Source organism: Fusarium odoratissimum (genome assembly GCF_000260195.1).
Source record: "Fusarium odoratissimum NRRL 54006 unplaced genomic scaffold supercont1.10, whole genome shotgun sequence".
In the NCBI taxonomy this organism is placed as follows: Eukaryota; Fungi; Ascomycota; class Sordariomycetes; order Hypocreales; family Nectriaceae; genus Fusarium; species Fusarium odoratissimum.
In genome coordinates, this window is record NW_022158696.1 from 1,342,970 (window position 1) to 1,357,435 (window position 14,466).

Sequence of the window (14,466 nt, forward strand, 5' to 3'; positions counted from 1 at the left end):
CAAGTTCCATAGTAAGAGAATTAATTCATCTTTGCCGGCAAGATCCCCTTTTAGGTTTTAACAACGTCAACCGTTGAAGAACACGAAGCTTCATATCTGTCTCAAACGTCTTCTTCGTTAAAATGCAAGGGAAGACGCGAAACTTGTTAAAGCGGCACCACTTGTCTCAGAGCGCGCTCCTCGCCAAGTCACTTTCAGAGCTGCCTCTCTTTCTACCCCGCCTAATTAAGTGCTCACGCCAGTGCACGCTCACTAAAAGGTACAAAAGCACAAGGAAGCGCTTCGAGATAAGGATTTTCTAACCAATAGGGTGCTTCCGCACTCGACGAGTCCCGCCTTGCTACGGGAGCGAACGGCGCCTCCCTCTTCTCCCCGTTGGTCTAAGTTGAGTCAAATGAACGGTTGGACAATGTTCTCTTGAAAGGAGGAACTCAGTAATAAGGCATCAAGATCTAGTATGTCTTGAAGAGAAGGAGTCATAATTGTCAGAACTTTTGATTGAAGAACCATCCTAGGCCCGTTACCACGTGTGAACGATACGCAGTTCAGGACTTACACCAAGTACAAAGAACCCCTCTGGACTCAGGTACAGGCTGGAGCTTTGTTCACCAAGAATAATACAACCCGTGCAAAGAATTAAAGATGGCTCATTGAGGCAAATGTTACACGAGGCTGAAAATGCAATTGGCTCTCAGCCTCTTCTGATGTTACTTTTTCTTTCCAAGATTGACGTGATTGTTATGTCCCATTGCGTTCTGATCTCGACTCATTCAGTGAGGCGATAACTGGGCCCTTCGCCTTGGATAATGGCTGGCTGTGCAACACCAGAACATTTAGTGACAAAGAAAATAAAATCACAGTGAATTAGTATTAGGACGATCGACAGCAATTTGTCTATAGAGAATGAAGGAATAGTTTCTTTGTTTGAAGTGAGTATTGGGGACCTACCCAAGGACAAGTCCGTAAAATCATAAAAATAAAACTCTATCATGTCCCAGAAAAACTCCAACCATCATCTTTGAATAATTTTCAATAGCGGTGATTTCCATCGTTTAAAACTTACATCAAGTAGTTAAGCTGTAACTGGGCAAATGCTCATAATACTCCTGATGCGACCGTTATAATGCGCCCGTCGTAGCTCATGCGTCAACATCCGTCACACTTTCATCTTCACATACATCATAATTATCATCACACTTCGCCCCAGCTACCCATCGGACCGTTAGACGCGATTACAGAGCCTGTACCCAGAGATCCACCTATGTCCCAGTAATGTCGAGATGAGACACTACTACGGCGGGCGGATCGTCTGGTGCTCTGACTCGCGCAACTACTCGGATGCCGAATTGCCACTGGACTTCCGGGCGTTATAGCTTTGAACGTTCGGCGTTCGGCGGGAGGTCGCATGCGTGAAACCAGCGGGTGGTGTTGACGGACGCGCGCCAGCTTTGCGGCTGTGTCTTGACTATTCGACGTAGCCAGATGAGCTGGTGTTGATGGGGCAGGATTGCTGCTTCGTGGCATGAAACGAGACCGTAGATATCTGAACACCAGTTTCATATCAAGATCCTTCTCCCATTCCTCCTGAGTGAAAGTGTTGCTCATAGGAGTGTCTTGTCGTGACGTTTGTGTTGCTTCGGCCGATGGTTCAGATCTGCCATGAATGTTGATGGGTTGTGGTGATGTCTGAATTGTTGGTTTGAATTGTGGGAATGACGCGTGTTCGTGTTCTGTTGGTCGAATGTTGTCTGTGGCGGAATGAGATGAGTTTGACTCTGGGATGATTGGAAGGCCAGCGTAGGGAAGTGGCATCTGCTGGACTCGGGTATAGGTTGAGAATGCACCAGGATGGTGCGAAATATGGCTGACGAGTGAACCAAGCTCCCTTGACATCCTCTCCAGCATGTCCAACTGCCACTCCTCTCTAGAGGCAAACTGTCGCGACTCCCATGCCAAGGTTTGAGAGGCGCGGGGTGTTGACGATAGATCTTCATCATCCTCAGGTACCGTTTCTCCCAGGAACACTGAAATCGATCGTTCGTCCATTCCAACTACATCTCGCAAGAATCTTCTGGTGACTTTAGAAAAGAACCCTTCTGAATCTGATGATGTTCCAATAGCATCCTCATCGTGCCATGTCATGTTGTCTGATTCTCCATCATAGGCAAGGGCCGACGGTACAGAAGGCACATTGGAGGATGGGCGTTTCTGAATAGATGCTTGCGAAAATCGTCTCCTCCTTGTCTCGCGCTGGATCTCACCTAGCAGTACTCGACTGTGTTCCAGTCGCCAAGCTTCGATTCTTTGGCGCTTCTCTGCTTCATGAACCTGATCATGCTCAACATCGAGCTGCCGCAGATCAAAACTCTCTCTCCGTTGATACTGCCGTCTGGGATTGAATCGTTCGAATTGGTAGATGTGATCTTGTGCTTCGGCCCCCAAGGTGGGCTGGTCAAGGTGGAAGGAGCCCAGACCATCGTGGCCGGGAAACACTGGCCCAGATCCCTGCTGTTCGTCCTGTGGCTGATACTGCACTGCAGATATTGAACGAAAGCCGGGCAAGTGGCCATCTAGACTATCTAGCTCGGCATCATCCTCTTCATCAAGACCAAATGCTGAGGCAGATTGGCGTGACTCAGCCTCCGATTTCGCAGCCGAGTTCAAGCTGCCCAGATCTCCCACTCGTGATCTTCCAGGAGTTTTCAATGAGTGGTCCGTTTCGGTGAGATATGATGTTGTTGTCACATCAGTGGGCGCGAAGAGCACCCATGTCTGCGACTGTTCTGGTTCACGTTCTTGGGTAATTGGCACCTCTCTTCGGGGGATCTCTTGCTCATCAACAGGAGCCCGTACGACGCGCTGGACCGACTGTCGAGTCGGCTGATGAAAAGCCATGATTGTTGCGCTCGTTGTAATTGTCGTGAAGCTGCGAGGTTGGCGCCGATAAGGAAATGGCGGACAAGATAAGATGCGTTGATGATGGAAGTGGACCCCCTAGATAACTGTATCCGCCTATGTCGGTGGGCTGGCGGAGGCAATATGCGGCAGAGTGGAACAAAGCAAGTAATAGATGACTTGGACGCTCGCAGTTGACGACCTCGAGCAGGCCAAGGAGTGAAAAAGGTGAAGGTATGAAGTAAAAGACAAGAAGGTTCGAAAAACAAGGATGTTGGGGGAAAGAAAGGGTTTGTAGTATCACTAAGAGATAGGGAGAAGAGAGGCGGGAGGATTACAGATGGAACCTTTGGAGGGGCCAGTCAAGCACCTCAGAGCAAAGCGAACTGCACCAAAGGAAGCTAGGCCAGTATCCGTACCTTAGAGTGATGCTACGCTCGTAGGCGTCATCTAGACGCTGTAGTCGGGGGTTGATCGGCGGGTGGGGGGGAAGACGCTCGCGTGTTCACTTGTCCATCCATCCGCCATAGCCAGTGAAGCTCAGCTGCCTTTTAACTCAACAAGACAGAGAGAAGCAAACATGTACAGTACCCGGAAAGACGGGTAGAAAGTACCACTGCATAATGCTAGGTATCGATATGTTAAGAGTAAAGGCGTCTTAAAACTATGCGTTCCACTCAACAGAGTCCACCCGCATGAGTCGCGAGACGCGGATGGATAAGACAAACCCAAGACCGCATTAAGACGTACAACCCTGATTCTAGCTCTGGCTCTTCTGACGTGGACAGGCGTAGCAATTTTGTAACGAAGCCCGAACAAACATGATGGCATTTCGGGCCTGCTTATCACTTCATGCCGTGCTGACCGATATTTCAACCGCAGCCGTAAGTTGATATGCCTAATAAGAAGTCGTACGGTTAAACCATCGTTACATTCTTCGAGAAGGAAAAAGGGCCCGGCACATATCCACAGCCAAGATCAGATGCAGGGTGATAAGTTGCTGCCCCCATCAAAGACAGATCTGAGGTACCTATGAGCTAGTCTGCCCGCTGTCCCGCCCAAGGTGACACAACCGCAGGTGAGGTGCCTTCATGATCCCCCAGGCCCTCCATTCCATTTGTCCAATGCCAGCTTTAGCCAGCCACTTTCTCATCTCATTCTGCATCTGACTGTGTTAATGGATGCTACTAAAACCGACCTAAGTAACAGCGCCACACAATAGACACCGACTATCAAGTATCTCGCTATGACTGAACCAGGATGTTTTTCACAAAGAAAGAACAAAGAGGTTCCCGAGCGATGAGTAAAGGAATCCTCACCTCATACAACCTTACGATTCATGTTTCCTCGGCCTAACCAACGGGGCTCCATCTCGTCCAACGATAACCCCTGATGTCTTCTGTCAGAGTGAGGAAAAAAGACGTGCGCTACCTGTGACCTTCATGGCGTCACAAATCACCCAAGTGAAGTCATGTGGTCCGAATACAAGCGTAGCCGTATTGCGAAACTGCCCCAACAAGACATTGAATGTCTCTTCCAACACTCTTCAAGTACAATCTTCTATATGCACAATCCCAAGTATCTTGAAATGAGATATAAGCATCCAGAAATGGTAGTATTCCTCCTGCATCAAAATTCCCCCGAAGGTGAGCGGGAGTACACCACCATGTTCGGCAGGGAGTATGAGTGGATATGCGGACAGCATGGCCCGCCAATCACCAGGCCAAAAATGAGAATGCCAGGCTTGAGCTGATCGATGAGCAATTGTCTGACAACGATAAGCCAAGCAACGCATGGCTTAGAAATTGAGAGGCACATTTCACAGGGTTACAGATCTCAGAAAACATATCCCGTGCTTAGATAAGACCTACCACTCTAGTCAAAGTCAGAAATCTTTGAGTGATATCATTAATGATGCGGTGCACGATGAGGAGAAACAGAGTTCTGAATGCAAGATTTCAATTTGCCTAACCGGCACCTTTCAACTAGTAAAGTCTCGAGAGGTCCTTATTTGACAAGCCATTTTGACGCCAGAAAACCCAGATTCCATCCTGTCCATCATTTCTTTAAGCCTCAGACTTGAAGGCATCGGGGAAGCGGCGGATGTTGCGCTCCAGAGAACCGTGGTTGGAAAGGAACTGGACATAAGCACCGTCGACCTTGACGCGGCCAGCAGCCTTCTTGTCGAGGTACTCCTCACGTCGGAGAGGGGTGAAGCCCCAGTTCTTGGAGACAATGATCTTTTGTCGGCCAGGGAACTTGTACTGGGATCGTCGGAGGGCCTCGAGGGCAATGGCACGGTCTGGTAGTTGATTAGTAAGATGGCTTCAAAGTGGCAAAACGGATTACACATACTAGCATCACGAGTGCGGACGCTCATGAGAATCTGGCCAATGTTGACACGGGCGACAGTGCCGTTGGGCTTACCCCAGGCACCACGCATACCGGTCTGCAGTCTATCGGCACCGGCACAAGACAACATCTTGTTGATACGGACAACGTGGAAGGGGTGGGCGCGGACTCGGAGGTGGAAACCCTCCTTACCGGTGTTCTTGACGAGGTACTTGTTGGCGCAAATACGGGCGGCCTCGAGGGCCTCGGAGCTCAGCTGCTCATACTCGTTGGAAACGAGGTGAATGCAGAGAGGGAAGTCGTCAACATTGGCGCGCTTTCGGCCAAGATCGAAGATTCGGATCTTGGGGTCGGGGACACCACGGTTGAACCGAGACTTGGGGTACGGCTGGAGGGGGAGTCAGTATGATATTATCTTCAGAAGTTTGTGATTCATAATCAGAGAGGCCACCCCGCAGAAGCGCAGCACTGGGTATTTCGTCGCGGAAATGAAGCAGCGAGGTCAAAATCACGATATTTCTGGAGATGATTCGAATAAAGAAAAACTCACCTTGTTCTTGCAGTACCGGTAGCAACGAGCAGGACGGCGCGCCATTTTGTCGGAGTTTGATGGATATCCGGTTGATGGTGTTGGTGTAGGAGAAAGCAGAGCAGCACACAAAGAATGTCCCAAACAGCCTTTCTCGCAATGTCTGCTCATTTGTCAGCGGATGAGGTCAGCGGGTAAATGTCGGCTTAGGGCTCTGCAACGGCAGGAGCGTATCGGGGTTAGCCCACTCCACGCACTTGCCTTTCAAAAACCCATGCAACTTTTTCTTCACACTTTCAGCTTCCATCAACGAACGTCAAGTCACCGCCAACCCGTCGCCCAACAATCACAATGGCCCCCCAGAAGAAGAGCAAGAAGGATGCCAACAGCATCAACTCCAAGTTGGCGCTTGTTATGAAGTCCGGAAAGGGTATGCGCAGAGTCCTGAGAAGTAATCAAGGACGAACTTTTGACTGACCGATTTTGCAGTCACTCTTGGCTACAAGTCTACCCTCAAGAGCCTCCGATCCGGCAAGGCCAAGCTCATCATCATTGCTGGCAACACTCCTCCTCTCCGCAAGTCTGAGCTCGAGTACTACAGCATGCTGTCCAAGGCCCCCATCCACCACTTCTCTGGCAACAACGTAAGTCCCAAATCGCTAGGTCTCTTTACAAATATCGTCATGTTGCCGGAAACTGCAACATGATGCTTCTCGGAAATGTTGGCTTGCTTGACAACATTTCTTTGGCCCCAAGAACTTGAGTTCTTGTGGCCTACCCAGAGAAGAAGTCATCCGACTTTGGAGGGTTCATAGGCTTACATGTCCACCTACAGATTGAGCTCGGTACCGCCTGCGGTAAGCTCTTCCGTTGCTCCACCATGGCCATCCTCGACGCTGGTGACTCCGACATTCTCAGCGACCAGCAGGCTTAAGTGTCTCGCTGATAGAGAATGCATTTTATGGCGTTTGGGGTAAAATGGGTCCAGGGCATATGAGGATATACCAATCTGAGTGATGAAAAAGCGACAACTCTTAGTGAGAGCATGCGATGCAAGAAAGCTGGCAGTTCTCCCCTTGACCTATGCGTCTTGGGCTTCGTTGGACTTGGTATTGATTACCAGTTCAAGCCAATAAAAAATAAAGCTCATGAACATTGTTCCCCGCCAATATATGTCTTGTCCCTGTGATTGTAACATTGGTTGTCATGCAATTGGTTTTGTTAATGCCGTGTTCGGTGTTGCGACAACAGAGCTCTAATGTAATGTATGAACTCAATCACTCCATTGTCAAGCACGCAATACGGAAGCATTCCCCTTCACCTGTATATAGCATTTTGTTGCTCATTATCCATACTTGAACAAGGTTTCCTAGTTCTTAAGTCAACATCTTATATTTTGTATTATCCCTGTTCTAGAGGCATTAACCCTTCGAGGGTAGGAATGCACGGGTTGTCGATGAGCAACCCGCTACTTGGAACGCATGACTTACCAACTTCAAGAGCCACTGACTTAATTGTAAACCATAAGGTTCAGGCCTTGAACGTGCTGTGACCACGCTAACCTGTGTTGCGATCAGAATTTCGAAAACTTGGGTTAGCTGGCTGTGAGTCAACCGCTACGTGGCATACATATAACATGATCAATTTTAAAAGATATGCTCTGACGCGGCTTTCATGAGTTGCTTCCTGTTGCTCATTCCTCAGCCACTCAAGTGATACATTGACGGGCAGTTTATCCAAATCTCAATTGCCAATCTCCCATTACAATTCTTCCTAATTTCCAGGCGCATCATTAAAGGCACTTTACCAGAGGCCATGCACAGTACGCATGGATCAAGTATGGCCCTGTTGTTTGCGGGAAAACCTCCAGGCACAAGCAAATGTCCCCAACACCTTCTGGGGAAGATCCGTGACATTCATTAATAAAAGGGCCCATATAAGGAGCTGTTCCACTCATTGACACGACAAAATAACATTCAACAGCCACACATTACCTCTTACGACGCTACCGTGCCAGCAGTGTTACGGATATAGATTGGCTGCTACAGTATGAGTAAATAATTAAGATTAATGACTGTACTTGTGTACACCGAAACCTTCCTAATGCTCCATAGGTAAACCATAATGGAGGGAGGCTGTTGGCAATAGAGTATGAGTCCCTGCATATCAGGTCAGCCAACACCCATCGAATCCTTTGTCCTTAGCTGGCAAGTTTTGCAGCTTCGTCCTTCAACATCTGCACGGCATTCACTCTTCTGCAACAAACCCCAAACTGGAGTCGTTTCTTCGACTCATCACTATCAATACAGTTATACAGTATAGCACAGTATTTCCTGGCCTGGCGTAGCCTGTTTCAACAGTTGGCTGCTTGGATGCCCCAGAAATATCGACCTTCTGGACGCCGACGCCACACACTAACGTGCAGGCCCCTACCCCGTACCTGGCAACGTCCCTTCTGAGGCGCAGACGGACTGTCCGTTACTGTATTGGACAGACAAGACACACTCCTATTTCAGCTTCGACCCTTCTTGTTGGGTTTATTATCTTGAGTACGTTCCAGATCACCGGGCGAACGTGCAACACAATCGGCCGCAAGCAGAAGACACGACACTACCGCAGGTTTAAGCCGTACAATATCTATACTCGACCTCGAACAACCTGGTGTTGCTCTCGCTCCCTTGAGACACCGCCAACTCTTCTTACGCTACATCGCTAAAAGCATACGACCCAACACAGCCCAACCAAACAAAACAAAACAAATAAACATGTCCGCTGCTACAAAGAAGCCTCCGGCGGGTGGTGTTGGCCGAGTTTCTCATACCGAATCTAATTCTTCAACAAGTCCTTCTCCCTCACGTTCCAACTCTCGATCTACTACTCCTACCAGCAATGGCCATACCCGCACTCGATCGCTACGAACAACTGCGCCTGTGTCAGCCCGTGCTGCTATTGCCAGAAGGGATACTCTGAGTGCTGCTGAATCAGACGCTCGAGCCGAAGCTGCTGCTGCCGTTGAAGATCTTCAGAAGCGCCTAGAGAATGAAGAGAAGTCTTCCCTTCAATACAAGCGTCAGGTCGAGGTTCTCCAGTCCAAACTCGATGAGGCGGTCAAGGAGTCGGCAAAGTTGGAGGAGAAAGCACATGAATACGAAGAGCAGATTGAGACTCTGAGTAACGAGAAGAGGGAGATGACTCGTCAGATGCGTGAGATGGAGTCCATTTACGAAGCGGAACGCAGTTCGATTCTTAAAGAGAAGGAAGAAATGGCCAGCCGAGAAGAGGAGATGCAGGCCATGATCCAGCGGCTCAAGGACAGCCTTGCCCAGCGAAACAACACGGCGGAAGAGAGTCGCCCTTCGAGACAACGTATGTCCACATATTCATTCTCTCTGCCATCTTCCCCGCTCACTGGTTTTCCAGATTCTGCCGGTTCATCGCCATCGCTCGAAAACGGCAGCTTCGCACCTCCATCCTCTATACAGCGCAGCGACTCGCGGAATAGCTCAAAACTCATTCTTCAGAAAGACAAGCTCATTGAGTCTCTACGACTGGAACTCGCTGAGGCTCAGATTAAGCTGGTCGAGTCAGAGAACCAGGGTGGCGGTCGCCTACACGAGGTAGAACGACTTCTCATGGAGGCTCGTATGGCGAACGCTCGACTTATGGAGGACAACGAGAGCTACCAGCTGCTTCTACAGGAGCGTACACTCAAGGGTGACTTTGGACAGAACGACTTCAGCTACATGGGCAGCAACTCCAACCAGGACGCCCTGGCTGCACTCGAGGGCAAGGCGGCTGGTTCTAGTCTTGCTGATGAGTTGTCTGAAGCTACTGAGGGAGAATCTGTCTCCGATGGTGACCGCCGTCTTGAGGCCGAGCTGAAGTCCATGAAGGAGCAGAACAAGGCGCTCACACTATATATTAACAAGATTATTGAGCGCCTTCTTCAACATCAGGACTTCGAGTCCATCCTCGACCAGTCGAGCGATTTGAAAAGCCTCCCAGATACCAACAAGGAGCTTCCTCCAGCCCCTGCCGACAAGCAACAGCCTGGGGCAACAATCCTCCAGCGAGCCAAATCCATGGCGGTCGGGCCTACCAAACCGAGGCCTAGGCCAATCTCCGTCATGCAACCCTCTACTAGCTCAAACCACACCGACCCTGACAAGGCACCTAGTATACCGATCGGGTTATCACGTTCAACCAGTACAAGACGGAGTCCACGGCCTCAGAGCGACCAATATACTGGGGCTGCCAGCCTGGTCAGCCAGATGTATCGGGGGCCAGACGGCCCCGTCTCTCCACCACTTGGGACTCCACGGCATTCCCAAACCTTCTTCTCCCCGCCGAACAACTCGGGCAACCCTAACGCGGCCGCCCGGGTGCCTAGCGGAGCCTCGGTGGCCACCTCCGGCAACTTTCCTGGGATGCGGAGTGAGACGTCCAGCTTGAGCGGAGAGTCTGGAGAGTTATCCATGTCGACGCCGCCCTCGCAATCACCACCCCGATCCCATAATGATAGGCACACAACGTCGTTCGCGGGAGGCAAGCCGAGGCCGCTTCGACTGGTCCAGGAGAACCAGGAGGCTGTTAAGGAGAATAAGCGATCCAGCTGGTACTCGCCATTCACCTGGGGGGCCAAGAAGGAGGAGCAGCAGGTACCGTCCGGCAACCCAATTCCCGAGTAGAGCGGGATAGGGCTGTAGGAAGGGCCTGAGACTGGAGAGAAGATGCTACGCAGTGACACAGAATTAATGAGACGTGACGCTTGGATATGTATGTTCATAGGGCATCCTTAGGGACTGATGACTGGTCATGTACGATTTACGTCATTAGATATAGCGGCGTTGGGTTCATGGATTATCGTTGGCTGTATCGACGCCGTCTCGCAAGCAATGGGTGGTGTTTTAAGGATTGTCCTGTTTGTGCTTGGGATAGGTGATGGACAATTCCAAGCTAGTATGGGAGCACATGACTGTTGACGACGAACTAAGAATGGAGGCATGATGTTTCTAGATATAGACTTACGGAAAGCACTCGTATAGCGAGGTTACAATCATGAATATAGTTGACGATATTGGTTTCGCGAATCCAGGGGCTTCTTTGTTAATCTTGGATAACGTGGAATAGCGTTGTGTCTTTTCTAGGGCTGGCATTTTAAGCGTACTATAGGTATGGATAAATATACAGCGACACAGCCTGAATGGGAATGTCATATTTGATGCCGTAAATTACAGGCGGTATCAGATCTTGAAGGTCATTGAGTCACAAAGCTTTTCCCCCTCTTCCTAACCATCGCTGGCCTCATATGCAATGGAATACTACATATCAAACCTGACCAACCGCAAGTTGACCGGCTGCTGAATTGTCAAGTTTAGTGAGATGACGTTTCCTATCAGACCCTACATGCATCCTGTACAGAATCGATAGTTCCTCCCATGGCAACTCTACGATGCTACTTAAACGAGCAGATAAGTGTACAAGCATGTACAAGTTGCGCGATTTCAGTCAAGAGCCATGATGCATAAGGCAGCCATTCGAAAGCGCGCGCATATACCACGACTGGACAACACAGCATACATACTGTAGTCCCAGGGGATTTAGGGTGGTTGTGATAAGACGGGACAAGTGGTCCGTGGCACAAGGAACATCCCGTTGACAGCTCAGACGGCGCGACGCGGGATGATCATCTGCGCAGGAACCCGAGGAGGCGATAGGCCGTGTTCATGACATGTCAGCCCTGGGAATGGGGGGAGGACGGGAGGTGATACAAAACAAGCAGGACAAAGAATCCAAGAAATAGCGCATGTGGAGGGTACGTATTGTTTTGTGATTCAGAGGGCGCGATCGGGATTGTGACTGTGATTATCATGATGCGTTATGTTGATGATGATTTGTGGTTGTTATTTGTCCACCACCAACAAGGGTTCAGATTGGCAGCTGACTCTGATCTTGATTCTATTCTCACGAAATCCGTTGAAGGAATCGAAGCCAAGACGGTTGAGGTGGCTAAGCATTCTATTTGGAGACTGGTTAGCACCAGTTGATGCCTATCAAGGCTGAATCGAGATCCCGCTTTTCTTATTGTAGCATCTCGAAACTTGTCTTGTCTGTCTGCATGAACTTGGCTACTCTCATGTTACACAAGCCAGGGTTGGAGATTCTGTGGCAGGGTTTGGGGGGTTGATACGAGGCAGTTCAGTGAGTGTAAGAGAGAGAGAGACTCGATCTCCTACTTATAAATAGTTACAGGGTTAAGATAAATGAAATTATAAACATATCAGTGCATACAAGGTCAGGCCCTGGGCCGACATTGTTAATGAAACTCGTCATAAGATAATTAGAAAGGTGTATGTATTCCCCTCTTCGTTTGATTCTCAAGGGGAAGCTAGGCAGGAAATACACATGCCATTCACTCCCTGTGTGACTTCTAGCTTGGCTATATCGATCTTGACTACCGTAATTGAGCTTGTTCTGACCAAGACATTGAAATTTGTGGCTTGAGTCTTACCCTGAACTTGAGCATCTGCTGTTCAAGCATGTGGCACACTTGCAACCTTGGTGGAGAAGGATGATACTCGTGTCAGACTGTGAGAGGCTGAAGAGTTGAGAATAGTGGCTGTGACTTGAAAGGGGCTAAATACTTACCTCTACTGTTTCTTGTTCGATTTTGGTTTTAGGCAGGAGGTAGTTGACGTAGGTCAGAGCATAGACTTCTACTCTATGGTGAACGGAAGCCGAATCTCAGATCCGAGATACAGACAGCCAAGGTCTTCATCCGCGTGTCGGAAGGGCGAACGGATGGTACCCCTCCCAAGTTACTATTACTCCTCTATGCATGACGAGAGGATGCCGACGCGTGCGTTATGTGCATGGCTTTCAGATGATGCTGGTCCATGTCTGAGACCGAGGTTCATCGACAGGATCCAGGGTAGTTCGAGTAAGATGAGTTTGATGGGGCATGATTAACAATGCAGAGAGAGACAAGACTTTGCAGTGCAGATTTAGCAGATCCCAACAACACATATGATTTTGTCTCTTCCATATCGACAAGTCTCAGACCATTTTCAAGACAAGAGCCGAGGCATTGTTGTCATGATGAGGCCAGCAACACGGCCCTAGCAGAGAACGGGAACTTGGCATCGTGCAACCACATAGGTACCTACATACATGCCTTGTGACAATATGTAGCAACGTTGGCGATGGCCATCTATCTTGCATATTCATCTTCTGGGGAAATATGGCTGACAGCATCAGCGGCATATATTTACATACGTACGGGATAACTGTGTTAACTCCGTCCCTCCGCCTCGGCCAGGATCTTTCACCCACAACAAAGTACAAACCTTCAGCATCTGACAGTCCCGGACAATTCTTTCCGGTCCCCGGGTAGCCGAGATAGGCAAGCAGTATCATCAAAATTTGCGGTCAGAGCAGTCACGGGGTTTGAACCGCGATACCCAGAGTATACCTGAAACTGGTATTCAAGAGTCGGTGAGGTATTGTAGTGTCAGTGTACTAGGGCTAGGACTGCCGTCGTGCCTGAGGTTTGAGCACAACGAGGGCCTCTAGAAGCGTTCTGCGGTCTCCGGGGGACGTTGATGGTTGTTTCCGCCTGGTTTGGCTGGTCAAATGGGGCTTTCTTTTTGCTAGCGGATTTGCCCCGGTCAGAACAGAACGGCCTGCTGGGACAGTGTGTCAGGGGATGACCGGCTATTGTCATTGGGGGCTTGTCCTACGACGGACCAAGTCCATGACGTGCAGGCTGAAGATTGGGGCATGTTCAAGGCAGATTCAGATTCGTGTCAATCCAATGCGAATGAGTGAATGTCAAAAAGAGAAGATGATGCAGGCTTGAAGTGTCCACATGATCATGCTGATGAGCCGTGCGGCAACACCACGCATTGCATCCCATTGTATCCCACCACTGGCCCACTAAGAACCGTTGTCAACGTGGCTCTGGAAGCTCTAGCTATGCTAGCTGCAGTCAACAAGACAAGCCCTCACTGGGGTGTCACAAACACTGCATCGCATAGTACCCAGCAGTACGGAGCAGACTATCGTGCAGTGGAGGAATAGGGCTAGAAAGGTTGAAATTTTCACTTCTGACCGTCTTTGTAAGGTCCAGGTCCCTTCTGGAGAGCCACTGCTGCTCGTCTTTATAATCAGCGGACCCTGCCGATGCTTCTGTGTTGCCCTGATGATAGTGACATTGTCTGAGAATATCCGAGACTTGAGACTTGGCGTTGTTGCGAAGCTTAGATTCAGACCAAAAACGCCGATGATTGGAAATTGGCAAGACTCTTCTATTCTCTGAGTCTCGGTGTAACAAACCTGATGATCTATGAAGAGAATGGAGCCTTGTAACTGCAATAAGTTAGCTACTCGCCCAAGTCCACTACCTACACAAAGAAGCGAAATGGAAGTCCTCTCGCGACGATCTGAGAGCGGGCAGAGAAGGCATTTTTGGTGTGGGAGCAATCAGGTACCGGCTACAGGGATGACTTCCGCCAAACAAGGGCTCTCCGCTCTGCTTACGATTGGATCCTTGGTGTCGCGCCTGGTGCCAGGAACCGGTTGCAGGGGCTATTGCGAGTGCGAATTTAAAAGGGACGGGGCTTTGCGGTTGAAGAAGCATTTTGAGGCTTGAGATGTTGTTGGGTTGAGATATAGAGAGGCTCAGTGTGAAT

The 14,466-nt window shown here is 49.5% G+C and overlaps 4 protein-coding genes across 7 annotated transcripts; 2 read left to right on the plus strand and 2 right to left on the minus strand.

The window, feature by feature from the left end:
* Positions 1 to 840: 840 nt before the first annotated feature.
* FOIG_07374 (uncharacterized protein) lies at positions 841 to 4,541 on the minus strand. Its single transcript, XM_031206922.1, has one exon. It carries the CDS (start codon positions 2,893 to 2,895, stop codon positions 1,192 to 1,194), a length of 1,704 nt encoding a protein of 567 aa, XP_031064041.1. The 5' UTR covers positions 2,896 to 4,541; the 3' UTR covers positions 841 to 1,191.
* Positions 4,429 to 7,197, plus strand: FOIG_07375 (60S ribosomal protein L30). Its single transcript, XM_031206923.1, has 3 exons — positions 4,429 to 6,206; positions 6,266 to 6,420; positions 6,612 to 7,197. Exons 1-3 carry the CDS (start codon positions 6,128 to 6,130, stop codon positions 6,708 to 6,710), a joined length of 333 nt encoding a protein of 110 aa, XP_031064042.1. The 5' UTR covers positions 4,429 to 6,127; the 3' UTR covers positions 6,711 to 7,197.
* On the minus strand, positions 4,730 to 7,658 carry FOIG_07376 (60S ribosomal protein L10-A). 2 transcript variants are annotated; one of them, XM_031206924.1, is made up of 5 exons: positions 7,267 to 7,658; positions 6,038 to 7,145; positions 5,798 to 5,939; positions 5,251 to 5,635; positions 4,730 to 5,197 (listed from the first exon to the last, which is right to left on the minus strand). In XM_031206924.1, the coding sequence occupies exons 3-5, from the start codon at positions 5,840 to 5,842 to the stop codon at positions 4,962 to 4,964; spliced, it is 666 nt and encodes a 221-aa protein (XP_031064043.1). In that variant the 5' UTR covers positions 5,843 to 5,939; positions 6,038 to 7,145; positions 7,267 to 7,658; the 3' UTR covers positions 4,730 to 4,961. The 2 variants fall into 2 exon arrangements, with proteins under 2 accessions (XP_031064043.1, XP_031064044.1); XM_031206925.1 differs by lacking the exon at positions 7,267 to 7,658 and having other exon boundaries at positions 6,038 to 7,245.
* FOIG_07377 (uncharacterized protein) lies at positions 7,350 to 11,398 on the plus strand. 3 transcript variants are annotated; one of them, XM_031206928.1, is made up of 3 exons: positions 7,521 to 7,829; positions 7,891 to 9,142; positions 9,197 to 11,114. In XM_031206928.1, the coding sequence occupies exons 2-3, from the start codon at positions 8,542 to 8,544 to the stop codon at positions 10,462 to 10,464; spliced, it is 1,869 nt and encodes a 622-aa protein (XP_031064047.1). In that variant the 5' UTR covers positions 7,521 to 7,829; positions 7,891 to 8,541; the 3' UTR covers positions 10,465 to 11,114. The 3 variants fall into 3 exon arrangements, with proteins under 3 accessions (XP_031064045.1, XP_031064046.1, XP_031064047.1); XM_031206926.1 differs by having other exon boundaries at positions 7,350 to 7,829; positions 7,891 to 11,398; XM_031206927.1 differs by having other exon boundaries at positions 7,483 to 9,142; positions 9,197 to 11,398.
* Positions 11,399 to 14,466: the final 3,068 nt, after the last annotated feature.

What these genes read in the sequence shown, in the direction of transcription:
- FOIG_07374 (XM_031206922.1), bottom strand. Translation starts at nt 2,895, where the DNA reads ATGGCTTTTCATCAGCCGACTCGACAGTCGGTCCAGCGCGTCGTACGG.
- FOIG_07376 (XM_031206924.1), bottom strand. Translation starts at nt 5,842, where the DNA reads ATGGCGCGCCGTCCTGCTCGTTGCTACCGGTACTGCAAGAACAAG. An exon ending in ACCGGTACTGCAAGAACAAG is followed by an intron (nt 5,636 to 5,797) that starts GTGAGTTTTTCT and finishes CTCCCCCTCCAG; the next exon opens with CCGTACCCCAAGTCTCGGTT. An exon ending in CGTCCGCACTCGTGATGCTA is followed by an intron (nt 5,198 to 5,250) that starts GTATGTGTAATC and finishes ATCAACTACCAG; the next exon opens with ACCGTGCCATTGCCCTCGAG.
- FOIG_07375 (XM_031206923.1), top strand. Translation starts at nt 6,128, where the DNA reads ATGGCCCCCCAGAAGAAGAGCAAGAAGGATGCCAACAGCATCAACTCC. An exon ending in TGTTATGAAGTCCGGAAAGG is followed by an intron (nt 6,207 to 6,265) that starts GTATGCGCAGAG and finishes CCGATTTTGCAG; the next exon opens with TCACTCTTGGCTACAAGTCT. An exon ending in ACCACTTCTCTGGCAACAAC is followed by an intron (nt 6,421 to 6,611) that starts GTAAGTCCCAAA and finishes GTCCACCTACAG; the next exon opens with ATTGAGCTCGGTACCGCCTG.
- FOIG_07377 (XM_031206926.1), top strand. Translation starts at nt 8,542, where the DNA reads ATGTCCGCTGCTACAAAGAAGCCTCCGGCGGGTGGTGTTGGCCGAGTT.